We start from the raw sequence: 13964 nt of genomic DNA, 5'->3' as shown, positions 1-13964 counted from the left end.
CGAAACTGACTACCCCTCCCCCTGCCATACATAGAATTACATAGAATTTACTGCACAGAAACAGGCCATTCGGCCCAAATAGTCTATGCAGGTGTTTATGCTCCATCCGAGCCTCCTCCCACCTTACTTTGTCCAACACTACCAGCACATCCTTCGATTCCTTTCTCCCTCATGTATTCATCTCGCTTCCCTTTAAATGCATCGATGCTATTCTGCCTCAGCCACTCCATGTGGTAGCAAGTTCCACATTCTAACCCCTTCAGCCCCACCAAGAGCCGAGTCCTCCAGCCTAACCTGGCAATGACCACTGCTGAGTTCAAACAAATAGGATTGTCACAGCAGCAATAACTGTCAACGGTTGCTGGGATGGCAAATTACTCCTCGTTGTCAGATGAGGGAGGCCATCGGGCCTACCTTATCTTTCCAGGAAGACCCTTTAGTGCCCCCATCACAGCATTCAAAGTGCTTTTAAAATGATTCCAGCGTTTTCACCCCTTACATGCCAAGCCAGTTTGCATGCAATTCGATATCTAACTGGTAAATATCCAACATAAATATTCTGGCACTAATATGGGATCAGATTAAAATTCAGATCATACACATCACAGTTCAGACTAGTGACGGACATAATTTTGAATTATAGTGCATCTCAGAGGTAGGAAGAGTCTTTAGTCCAACCTAAGACGGAAGCAAATAGTTCTGCATCTTACACACCGGGAATTGCACTACGCAAATGCCAATACACAGCTGTAATGTTCTCAACACCAGATGCGAAAATATTGTATAATGCCCATTATAATGAATTTTTCATATCCATTAGCTACAAAAGCTCCTAGCCTCTTCATGAAATCTATTGTTAAAAAATCTCCAGTAACAAACTAAATAATGCAGGGTTTTTAAAAAAAATGAAATGACTCATGTAGGTTTCTACACTACTGGGGTTTAATAAAGGGGTTTTAGTGTCTTTCCTCATTACATGAAAAATGCAGAGTTGCCATAGCAACCAGACTACCGGCCTACCTTCCCCCTACTGTGATTGTGACCTTTCGTTTTCTCGGTCATCTGTTCCAGCCTGTAGAAAGCCAAACAGACAATCTGCAGGGGATTACTTCAACTGCAGTGCAAGTCAGTGCTGTTCCTCCTGTGGCCTAGCAAGAAAGGCTTCATTGTATCCCGCCTCGTGTAACAAAAAAATTGAGGATATATAAAAATAAAAAATTATTAACTTTAAATTTATGTATCCTATGTACTGTATGGCAGGGGGAAGATATCATGCCACCAGTGAATTAAGCTTTGTTTACTGAAGTTTGAAAATGGGCTTCAATGATTGAAAAATTATGTCAGCCTCACGGATCATTAACTAATAATTCACACATCAGCCTTCCGAGTCTTACGCTGTATTGAACGCCAGGCACCTCAGCACTGTGAGGTGGTGCATTTTGGTAGGAAGAATAAAGAAGCCACATACTGCTTGGATAATAAGAGTCTAAATGGGTTGGTGGAGCAGAGGGATCTAGGGGTACAGATACACAAATCACTAAAAGTGGCGACACAGGTCAATAAGGTCGTTAAAAAAGCAAACCAAGCACGGGTTCATTTCTAGAGGGACAGAATTGAAAAAAAGAGAAAGTTACGTTAAACTTGTATAGAACCTTGGTTAGACTACACTTGGAGTATTGTGCACAGTTCTGGTCTCCATTATTATAGAAAGGATACAGACGCATTCTAGAGGGTGTAAAAAAGATTCACAAGGATGATACAAGAATCGAGAAGATGTCCTTATCAGGCAAGGGAACGGAGTGAGAAGTTGGCGGATAAGTCTCCTGCCGGTCGTAGTAAAATGCCCCAAGGCACTTCACAGGAACGTCATCAGACAAAGTTTCACACCAAGCCACATAAAGAGATATTAGGGCAGGTGACCAAAAGCTTGGTCAAAGAGGTAGGTTTTAAGAAGCGACTTAAAGGAAGAGAGGTACAGGGATGGAGAGGTTTAGGGAGGGAATTCCAGAGCCTAGGGCCTAGCCAGCTGAAGGCTGCCAATGGTGGAACGATGAAAATCGGGGTTGTAAAAGGCCAGAATTGGAAAAGTGCAGACATCTCAGAGGTTTGTAGGGCCGGAGGAGGTTACAGAGATAGGGAGGGGTGAGGCCACGGAAGGATTTGATTACTTTGAGGCAATCAGGAGCAGATTGCAGCGGGTGGTGGAGCAGTGCATCTCTGATATTGCTGCAGGATGTGGTGGTCCATGTCCAACATCGCTGCAATCCTGCAGGAGAGACTTTCTCAAATGTAGAGTGCCGTGGAGCGAGTAGCACCTTCACAGTCATCTCCAGGGAAGCCCCAAAGCAGTGAGAGGTCCAGCAAAGAGCAACATTTCTCATGAGTGCTGTAACTGGCACCACCGAGACCATTGGCACTCAATACCCCAAGAAGATTCCCAATTTGGGTAGCTGCAATATATACTGCAGTAACTGCCAAGGTTCCAGGAAAGCATGTCTCAGCAAAATGATGTCTTTGCCAAAAAGGCAATAATGTGGAGGGGGAGCAATATTCAAGTTGTTTTTAATGCACAGGCAAAGTAATACTCACTGCCAAAAAAAAAATAGACTTCAACATTCAATCAAACAACAAATTAACTTAAGAAGCACCCCAAAGCAGGCCAGGTCCATTTCTGCAGTATGCTAGGGATGTGACCCAATTGGTAATGTGGATTGCACATGCCTGCAGCAAGGTGTCTTCATTTCCCCTAAATAGCGCCCATCAGAACAAAATCGGGCACAACGCAAATCATGTGGGTGAAGTCAGGAGTCAGAATTTCCAAGCCCTTCAACTGTTAGCGCGGAGCCTCGGAAAATAAGGGCTATGAACTCTGCAAACGTTGCAGCAGAAGGATCAAAGGTACCTGATGATACAGGAGTCTGCTATGATTTTTGTAAGTTCATTTGAGTGTATTACTGTAAACCATGACTGTCGGTCAAAGGTCTATAGACCAAATTATTAAAAGGCAAGTTCAGGACTAATGTCAGGAAGAGTGATTAATACCGGGAATGGGCTTCATTCAATAGGATGCTGTGATGATGAGATTGTAGGTTTCTATGGAAAGATGAACTAGGTGAACTGATTGGGGGTGCAATTTGTGGTCGTTGTGCATTTTATCTCATTCATATCTTAAAAATAATGGGGATAGATTTTCCAACTTGGTGGGATGGTTCCCGCCTGAAGGATTCAGACAAAAGCGGGGCCAAGAAATGGAACACGAGAGCTTCACTAGCTGCAGTCACGTATTGCGCTATTTCCCAGGGGGTTGTTTACATCAACAGACAGTGCCCTCGCACACAATGTTCTACAGCTTCATTAGCGTATGTAAATAAAATCTCCTGCAATTTCTTATTCTCAACAACTGATTTCTGCCATCTGCACAGTCCAGCTATATGCATTGGGTATTAAAAGCCAGTCACGTTTAGGCCTCTGAGGAAGTATTCTCTCAAAGGTGAACTGCTACAATTTAGAGTGCTGCAACTCAAATTGTCAAAACTGGTATATTTTTCAGCATTCCTCTGATCCAGGCAGCAAATGAAAAAGGACGAACAAAAGGATTCCAGGGAAGTCTATCTGCCCTGGAGGTGTTCCCCCTACACCCTCCCATATCCATTGACCCCGTGAGCACAGACCGCAAATGCAGGTGTCAGCCTTGGCTCAGTGAGTAGCACTCTGACCTCTGCATTAGAAGGTCGTGGGTTCAAGACTTGACTCCAGAGACTTGAACACATAATCTAGGCTGATACTTCAGTGCAGTACTGAGGGAGTGCAGCACTGTCGGAAGTGCCGTCTTTCAGATGAGACATTAAACCGAGACCCTCAGAGTCCGTCCTCTCAGACTGACATAAAAGATCCCGAAGAAGTTCAGGGGACTAGGACTGGTGTCCTGGCCAACATTTATCCCTCAATCAACATCATTAAAAAATGGATGATCTGGCCATTTAGCTCATTGCTGTTTGTGGGACCTTGCTGTGTGCAAATTGGTTCAACCTCAGACAGTGGCCATAGGAAGGACATAGGACCACTCAGCCCATCGAGCCTGATTCAATTAGATCATGGCTGATCTGTATTTTAATTCAATCTGCCTGCCTTGGTTCCGTAACTCTTAATACCCTTGCCTAATAAAAATCTATCAATCTCAGTTTTGACATTTTCAATTGACCCACCCAGCCTCAACGCCTTTTTGGGGGTGAGTTTTCCAGATTTCCACTAACCTTTTTGTGAAAAAGTGCTTCCTGACATCAGCCCTGAACAGCCTAGCTCCAATTTTAAGGTTATGACCCTTGTTCTGGACCCTCCCACCAGAGGAAATACTTTCTCTCTTTCTACCCTATCAAATCCTTTAATCATCTTAAACACCTCAATTAGATCACCCCTTAATCTTCTATATTCAAGGGGTACAGGCCAAGTCTATGCAATCTGTCCTCATAATTTAACCCTTTTAGCCCCAGTATCATTCTGGTGAATCTGCGTTGCACCCCCTCCAAGTCCAATACATCCTTCCTGAGTTGCGATGCCTAGAAGTGAATGCAGTCTCCAGATGGGGCCTCACCAGAGCTCTCTACAGCTGTAACATAACTTCCACCCCTTTGTATTCCAGCCCTCTTGAGATAAAGGCCAACATTCCAGTGGCCTTTTAAATTATTTTTTCTACCTGTCCACTAGCTTTTAGTGATTTCTCTAAATGGACCCCTAAATCTCTACGTTTAACCACTGTTTCTAGCTTCTCGCTATTTAGAAAATACACTGATCGATCTTTTTTAGGTCTAAAGTGGATGACCTCACACTTTCCCACATTGAACTCCATCTGCCCCAGTTTTGCCCACTCACTTAATCTATCAATGTCCCTTTGCAACTTTCTGCTCCTATCTACACTACTCACTGTGCCACCTAACTTAGTGTCATCAGCAAACTTAGATATACAGCTCTCTATTCCTTCATCCAAATCATTTTTAAATATCATGAAAAGCTGTTAAATATATAATTATCAGTTGAGTTTGGGAGTTGTAGAGCACTGAGGATGCTGAGGTACTGAACTTTCTTGAGGATCCTCCTTTTTCTTCCAGCATATCCAACCACCTTCATCACATAGAGTCATTTCAGCACAGAAGTAGGCCATTCAGCCCATCGAGCCTACATTTACCTCAGCATTGATCAAATGAGATTATCCAGCCAAGGAGCTGAACATTTGCAATTGAAGGTACTCTAGGCAACATCGCCATCCATCTCTTTTGACGGAGGCTCTCCATTGTCTCTCTCTATGTGATATGCTAACAGCTGATCTATCAGATGCAGAGTCACCCACTCAGTAGAGGGCAGTGTTGTCAGCACAGAGGATGACACCCATCCGGTCAATGACGAAGACACAACACAGAATGGAACCAAACACACTCTTCTGGAGGGACTCTCGTTTGAAATTTGTAATGATCGGCCATTTATGATGACTAGAGCGAGTGATTTGTTAGGGCAAAATACTTATCGCTCAGATGCTAGCCTTTTCACTATCTTTAGCATTTCTTATGCAAAACTGCAGCATCCCAGGCGGCAGATCGTTCTACGTGTGATACGTGTAGACATTTGTGGGGGATGTCACGCTGCTCTATATCGCCTACCCTTATCTACCCTTATCATGGTCCAATGATTGTGCCTTCTTTCTCTCTTCAGTCCTACCATTATAGTCCAGGAAAACCACATGTGTGCCCAGCACAAAAAGATTGCACTGGCACAGGAGCCCCAACAACAATTTAAAAGGCCCGTTAAGCTCCTACAAGGGAACTGAATGCAGGGTTGAAGCAGATAACACAGGGAAGGCCTATGACTGGGGTAGAAATACCAGTGAGTGTTCTAGCGGGGGAATGGGGGGAAGGAGAAGGTAAAGGCAAGTTAGGGAATCAACATTTCCGGGCCAGGAGTCCCTGAAATGACAAGATAGTCATTTACACACTTTTTCACACCCTGCAGGGGAGTTTTCCCCGGTGTCCTGGTCAATATTTATCCCTCAACCAACATCACTAAAAAACAGATTATCTGATCATTATCCCATTGCTATTTGTGGGATCTTGCTGTGCGCAAATTGGCTGCTACATTTCCCACATTACAACAGTAACAACACTTCAAGAAGTACTTCATTGACTGTAAAGCACGTTGGGATGTCCTGAGGTTGTGAAAGGTGCTATATAAATGCAAGTTCTTTCTTTTCTGTCACACTGATTAACCCATGAACTTCTGACTGCTAACCAATTTTATCTCTCCACCCAAATTACTACACCCAACCACCCCAAATCTGCCTGAAATCAGATGGATGCGAGCAGAATTTTCTCCTTTACAAGAGCGAAACACTAGAAACAACAAAGTCATTGTGTGCTCCATTTATTAATTAACATGCCTTGCTATATACATTTTACAAGAATACCGCCCAATTTAAATCTAAGGATTTAACAAAAATAGTTTCAGCAGATTACTGCCATAAAATTCCTGCAATTAAACTGTCAATGAAACAACAGCTGTTTAAGCTACCAATGGTCTACTTGTTCTCCAGCTGGAACCAGTGACGCAGCTGGAAATATCATCGTCCTATCTTCTGCCCACTTAAATCAGTCATGCTGCACAATAATTGGTAACAAAACTCATCTATACAATAAGTGATCATTTAGACAAAGATGCTAGTGTGTAAATGATGATCGATGATATTCAGTGTGCTGAGAAATTTAAACATGGGTAAACAGGGAATGTTTAATGCTTGCATCAGGATTACGCATTAACAAATTAAGCTCTGATCAGGAAATCTGTAAAGTGGGAATGCATAGAACTCTTGGGTTCATTGGAATTCTTGGCAAGAGGTTAGTTTATCTGGATCAACCGTGTTGTAATTTATCAACTTTATAGAGATGTAGATAGCGAAAAATAAAGGTAATATAAAGGCAAATATCTATAAATATCAGATACACTGAATATTGAAATGAATGAGAGTTCTTGAGAAGCATTTTCAGGGTGTTTCAGGGTGCACTTGCATTCACCAATCACATAGCTATTTGTGTGGGCTAACTAATAGAATACCTTCATGCAGAATTAGATTTATCTTTTAATTTTTCTTAATGCTCCAAGTCAATCTACTCAATCACTTCCTCTCCTCCAACTTTGATTCCCTTGTCCATAGTAAAACTCTTACCCTCTCCCATCCTTGTCATTCCCCCGGTATGGCACCGACCTAGGGTTGCCAACCCTCCAGGATTGCCCTGGAGTCTCCGGGAATTAAAGACTAATCTCCAGGACACTGCTGCAAGCAACCCAGGAGAAAAATCACAGCGGCATTAAAAAATTTTGTGTTTTTAAAAATTTTCTTTGAACACTTTTATTTACTACTTATAAAAATATTGGACATGGGGGAAAAAGGCTGTTTAACTGAAAGTCAAGAATCATCCAATTGGGTAACGAAGAGTTTATTCGCTTTCCAACTGGCCGTGGGAAGGCGGTGTCCTGCATGGATGGGCATATCGGGCAACCAATGGCAGGAGTGTGGGGGGCGGGGCGGTTGGAGGCAGCAGGTCATGTGATGGCACCTCCAGGAATATGTCCAACCAGAGATGGCAACCCTACACTGACCCCTGAACCTACATTGTATGTACTGTGCTGACCCACAGTGTTGCACTACGCATTTTTGTAACAAATCTCACTGATTGCAAATAGGTCTGCGGAGTTAGTGTTGATTGGTGAGAGCTATTACACATGATTGTGAGTATCCCATAAATGACTATCCGATACACAACTCAAATGCCTACAACATGTCAGACAGGATACGATCATTTCAAATAAAACGAGGACTCACCATCATCACGTGTTTAAAATTTCTTATGGTGATAATTTCTCCCTGCTCTTCCTCTTCATCATGAGCATCATATCCTTCGTCCAGGTTTCCTTCCGCTGCCAGTCCCTCATCCAGGATATTTGTCATGCGATCTATCAACTGTTCAAGTGGCGGACTGAGTTCTCGTTCTTCATTATCCTTCAGGCCCCAATCCAAGGCTTTGTAAACAAGAATTCCCACAGATTCAATCACCTGTGTGAAAGGGATGAAAAATCGATTTTAGAAGGATAACAAAAAACACTTATCGGAACATGGGAGCAGGAGTAGGCCACTCAGCCTCACGAGCCTGTTCTGCCATTCAATTAGATCATGGGTTATCTGTATCTTAGCTCCATCTACCCCCCTTGGCTCCATATCCCTTAATACCCTAACTTAACAAAAATCTATCAATCTTAGTTTTGACATTTTCAATTGACCCCCAGCCTCAACAGTTTTTTGGGGGACAGAGTTCCAGATTTCCACTACCCTTTGTGTGAAGAAATGCTTCCTAACATCACCCCAGAATGGCCTAATTCCAATTTTAAGGTTATGGCCCCTTGTTCTGGACTCCCCCGCCAGAGGAAATAGTTTCTCTCCATCCACCCTATCAACTCCTTTAATCATCGTAAACACCTCAATTAGATTACCCCTTAATCTTCTATGTTCAAAGGAATACAAGCCTAGTCTATGCATCCTGTCCTCATAATTTAACCATTTTAGCCCCGGTATCATTTACTTCCTGGCTGCAGATACTTTCTCAAGAGGGGTTGGGGAAGTCCTTATGAACCAGCAAGTGCGTTGTTGGCCTGTAAGGGTGGGATGAACACTAAGCCTGTCCACAGCCAGAAACAATGGCTCCCTTTTCCTCGTGGCAATGTTTATATTTTCTGCCTGGGGTTCTCAGTACCTCCAGCGGCACCAGTACCAATTCACTATACAAGGATGCCACTGAATCCGGGAGAACTACAGTTGGTGACAGGGACACTGTACAAAAGACATCAGAAAATATTACAAGGATGTGTTCGGCAGTTCCCCTGATTCTACGAATTTTACTTTATTGACAGTCGCCATCAAACAACTGCAGATCATTTTTTTTTAAACTACAGAAAATGGCTGAATTCTGCAAAGGGTATGGGAGATCCAATCCTCTGAAGCTGGAGTACTGCACAGGCTCAGTGAATTGCTTCACCTCCTGTATGGCGGTGAGGGAGATATTTCCCTTCTGTTTCATAAACACACATGATGATTCCATTTGTATCATAACCAGCCATTTCCGTACGTTATATTATCATGGCACGTGGCTCTTTTTGAATTAACTTTCCCAAAATGCTGCTGACTCCAACCTTTCAACGATACACAGGAATTCACAAATTACTTTGTCCCCTTTGCCTTTTTTTTTCCGCATCGATTTCCTCCCTTTCCTAAAGGTATTGATTTGACGCTAGCCTACAATTCCTTGGGAGCCAACCATCCTCCAATACCTCATCCAACTGATCCGGTACAGGGGGTGCAGCCGAGCTGTTTCAGCACCACAACAGAGCTCGCTCCTGTCCTCACCCCATGTCCACAGACTCTTGCAGCAACCGTTGCTACAAATGACCAAAGGTATGAAAATCTGGCCGACTTCCCTCTCCCTAACTCAGGAATACTGAGGCCAAACGTAACATGCTAACTGCAGCCTCAGCTAGGATCAGCTCACTCAGCACAGATTGGAGGATGAACCTGGTGTCCTTCCTAGGCTGTAAGACTCAGCAACTCCCTGGATGAGCCTCAAAAATCTGACAAGATACAAACATTCATTTTCACATTCTATTGACTTTTCACTGCTTCAAGCTAGAAATGTAATCGGCCCTGATTTTAATTGCCTCCCCACCCCGCCTGGTGAAAACCGGGCTCGGGGGGGGGGGGGGTCAGTTAAAATAAGGTGAGTCACTTACCCCCTCTGATCCCGCTACCTTCAGATTACAAATCACTGGTTAGGCATCAGTGGGAGTATTGTGTACAATTCTGGGCATACTTTGGGAAGGATGTCAAAGCCTTGGAGAGGGTGCAAAGGAGGTTTACCAGCATGAGGGACTTCAGTTATGTGGAGAGACTGGAGAAGCTGGGATTAAGAACATAAGAAATAGGAGCAGGAGTAGGCCAATCGGCCCCTCGAGCCTGCTCCGCCATTCAATAAGATCATGGCTGATCTGATCCTAACCTCAAATCTAAATTCATGTCCAATTTCCTGCCCGCTCCCCGTAACCCCTAATTCCCTTTACTTCTAGGAAACTGTCTATTTCTGTTTTAAATTTATTTAATGATGTAGCTTTCACAGCTTCCTGGGGCAGCAAATTCCACAGACCTACTACCCTCTGAGTGAAGAAGTTTCTCCTCATCTCAGTTTTGAAAGAGCAGCCCCTTATTCTAAGATTATGCCCCCTAGTTCTAGTTTTACCCATCCTTGGGAACATCCTCACCGCATCCACCCGATCAGCCCCCTTCACAATCTTATATGTTTCAATAAGATCGCCTCTCATTCTTCTGAACTCCAATGAGTAGAGTCCCAATCTACTCAACCTCTCCTCATATGTCCACCCCCTCATCCCCGGGATTAACCGAGTGAACCTTCTTTGTACTGCCTCGAGAGCAAGTATGTCTTTTCTTAAGTATGGACACCAAAACTGTATGCAGTATTCCAGATGCGGTCTCACCAATACCTTATATAACTGCAGCAATACCTCCCTGTTTTTATATTCTATCCCCCTAGCAATAAAAGCCAACATTCCGTTGGCCTTCTTGATCACCTGCTGCACCTGCATACTAACTTTTTGATTTTCTTGCACTAGGACCCCCAGATCCCTTTGTACTGCAGTCCTTTCCAGTCTCTCGCCATTGAGATAATAACTTGCTCTCTGATTTTTCCTGCCAAAGTGCATCTCCTTCGGGCAGAGAAGGATAAGGGTCGATTTAATAGAGGTGTTCAAAATCATGAGGGGTTTCGATAGAGCAAGTAGGGAGAAACTGTTTCCTCTGGCAAGTGGGTCATTAACCCGAGGTCATAAATTTAAAATAATTGGCAAAAGAACGAGGGGAAATTAGGGGAATTTTTTTCACACAGAGAACTGTTAAGATCTGCAATGCACTACCTGAAAGGGTTGGTGGAAGCAGATTCCACAGGAACTTTCCGAAGGCAATTGGACATGTACTTGAAGAGGACGAATTTGCAGGGTTCTGGGGATGTGGGTCTAAATTGGACAGCTCTTTCAAAGATCTGGCACAGGCACGATGGGCCAAATGGCCTCCTTCTGTGCCGTAAGATTCTATGATTCTACTCGTCGTGTCCCCATATTAACCTGCAGGCGAGCAGGACACCGGGGTCCAACTTTAAATATGCAAATCAGGTGCAATGATGTCACTGGGACTCAATCTGCTATTTTGTTTGGAGGCCTGAGCAGGGGGAGGGGAGGGGAGGGACGCAATGTCCTGGGTCAGAAGAGGTCCAGAAAGTAAGTTTAAAGCCTTTATTTTAGGTTTCCATGTAGGCCAGCGGTGCTCCTCCAGGCCTCACAAGGAAGCCTTGCACCACCCTGGTGTCGGGCTACCCCTCTCCCGATCATCGCCCCCCACCTTGATCCTGCCCGGAGCCTTCCCCCCCACGCCCCACCCTCCACCCCCCCGACTACCGGGGACCATTCACACAGGTCCCTGGCTGCGGCCTCCTACCACCAGATGCCCACTCCCGCCCGGCGGACAGGTAGTCAATCTGGCCGGGTGTCGGGCAGCACTCTGCAGAGATTTATTCAAATGAACCCCCCCGTCGTTAAGGTCAGAAGGGCCTCCACGTCCCCAACCTTGGCGGGTTTGTCGCCTGCTATCAGGCTCCCCCGTCCCCCCGTAAAAATCGAGGTCAATGATTTTTTTTATACTGAAAAATGTATTTTCATTAGTGTGTAGCATAACATACAGATTTTCTGGGCCATTAGGTTTATTACGGATCTTTTATTGCTTAACACATTTAAATGTCTGAGTACGTGAGTCAACACAGTTTGGTTTCAGGAAATTAGCATTTCGCAGAGGATTTTAAGTTATTTTAGAAAGCATCCTTTGAGAATTTCCTGAAGTGCAGTGGGTAAAAATAGACTGAAGAATGAGGGGGAACTAAAGTGTTTCTAAAGTGAAGAGTACATTACAAAGCAGACTATCGTTCTGCTGCCTTCATAGATTACCAAAACTATTGTATTCTAAAGGTTTCATCCGTGACCTGACAAAATTAATGCCAGTTTCCTTTCAGCTACAATCGCTTAATGGAATACAACTACAGGTGACTCACGAGTCTGTCAGACAACCCACAGTCAAATATTAGAAACATATTAACACCACTTTATCGGCTGCCTGGGAGGACTGCATTACAAGAGGGGTAAGCACTGATTCCTGTATAAATCACAAGTACTTTTTAATGTGAAAGAAAGAAAGAACTCGCATTTACACAGCGCCTTTCATGACCTCAGGACGTCTCAAAGTGCTTTACAGCCAATGAAGTACTTTTGAAGTGAAGTCACTGTTGTAACGTAGGAAACGCAGCAGCCAATTTGCACACAGCAAGGTCCCACAAACAGCAACGTGATCACGACCAGATATTCTGTTTATAGCGATGTTTTTTGAGGGATAAATATTGGCCAGGACAACGGAGAGAACTGTGCTTCGATATAGTGCCATGGGATCTTTTACATCCACCTGAAAGGGCAGACGAGGCCTTGGTTTAACGTCTCATCCAAAGGCTCTCATTCAGTTTTCTTTATAATTCCCATTAAACTAGAATCTGACAAACGTCACCTAACTGGTGTGGGGCTCAACTGGCATCATGTAAAACAAAAGTTGGTTTAGACCTACTGGGGCAATTTAGACCACAGGGATTCACTCCAGGACATTCCCTTCTCACCACTGGTCTCATGACTGTACTGTTTAGCAGGTCAACTGGAGTTATGCAGGGGTCCAGAGAGGAGCATATAAATGGGAATATTTGGAATCCTTGAAGTTCACAGCACAGAGGAAGGCCATTCGGTCCATTTGTGCCTGTGCCAGCTCTTTGCTAGAGCAATCCAAAGCTACTGCCCTGCTCTTTCTCCATTGCCCTGTATCTTCCTCCGCTTCAAATATTAAGCCAATGTTCCCTTAAATATTGCAATGGCCCCAAGCACTCCATGAGGCAAAGCCTTCTGTGCTCCAACAACCCGCTGTGTAAAGGAATTTCTAGTTTCCCTCACTGGAGTGAGCTGCAAGAGAACCCTGCTACTTTCCTGCAGCCATTTTTTAAAAAGCTTTATCCCCAGGTAGAACCACAAGAGGACAATGCCACAGAGGGAGACTACGGAGGCAAGACAGTGGAGGAGGATGGTGTTGTCAACCGTTTCAAAGGCCATGGATGAGTCAAGGGGGACAAGGAGGAATAAAGTGCCACAATCATAGTCAGACAAAATGTCATTGGTGACTTTGACCAGATAGTCTTTGTGTTGTGGGGAGGAAAGGGATTGGATTGAAGGGATTCTAACAGGTAATGAGAAGAAAAGGAGATTGGAGGTGAACTAGGGTTGCCAAACCTCCAGGATTGTCCAGGAGTCTCCAGGAATTACAGTTTAATCTCACTGCTGCGAGCAATCCAGGAGAAAAATCATAGAAGCATTAAAAAAGAAGTGTTTTTCCCCCATTTTCTTTTGTTTCTTAATTACTTGAAGATGGGAAATGGGGCAAAAGGGCTATTTGACGGGGTGGGGCGGTTAGGGGTCATGTGATAAATCCTCCAGGAATACATCCAGTAAGAGTTGGTAACCCTAAGATGAACAATAGTTAGAGTCAACACAGGGGTGCAGTCCACTTCAAAGGAGGATGGAACTAGGCTCAGTTCTTGGAAGCCTAAAAGCAGTGCAAAGAAGGTTCACTTGGCTAATCCCGGGGATGAGGGGGTGGACATATGAGGAGAGGTTGAGTAGATTGGGACTCTACTCATTGGAGTTCAGAAGAATGAGAGGCGATCTTATTGAAACATATAAGATTGTGAAGGGGCTTGATCGGGTGGATGCGGTAAGGATGTTCCCAAGGA

The 13964-nt window shown here is 44.2% G+C and overlaps 1 protein-coding gene across 5 annotated transcripts in view; it reads right to left on the bottom strand.

The window, feature by feature from the left end:
- Positions 1-13964, bottom strand: part of LOC137310398 (protein spire homolog 1-like) — a 280950-nt gene that overhangs the window by 160347 nt on the left and 106639 nt on the right. For all 5 annotated transcript variants that reach the window (XM_067978235.1, XM_067978246.1, XM_067978243.1 and 2 more), the window contains exon 3: positions 7865-8095. In XM_067978235.1, the coding sequence (XP_067834336.1) occupies positions 7865-8095 (231 nt within the window). The remainder of the gene's footprint in view (positions 1-7864; positions 8096-13964) is intronic.

The sequence above is a fragment of the Heptranchias perlo genome, chromosome 3 (assembly GCF_035084215.1).
Source record: "Heptranchias perlo isolate sHepPer1 chromosome 3, sHepPer1.hap1, whole genome shotgun sequence".
Classification (NCBI taxonomy): domain Eukaryota; kingdom Metazoa; phylum Chordata; class Chondrichthyes; order Hexanchiformes; family Hexanchidae; genus Heptranchias; species Heptranchias perlo.
This window is presented reverse-complemented; position numbering and strand designations above follow the sequence as displayed.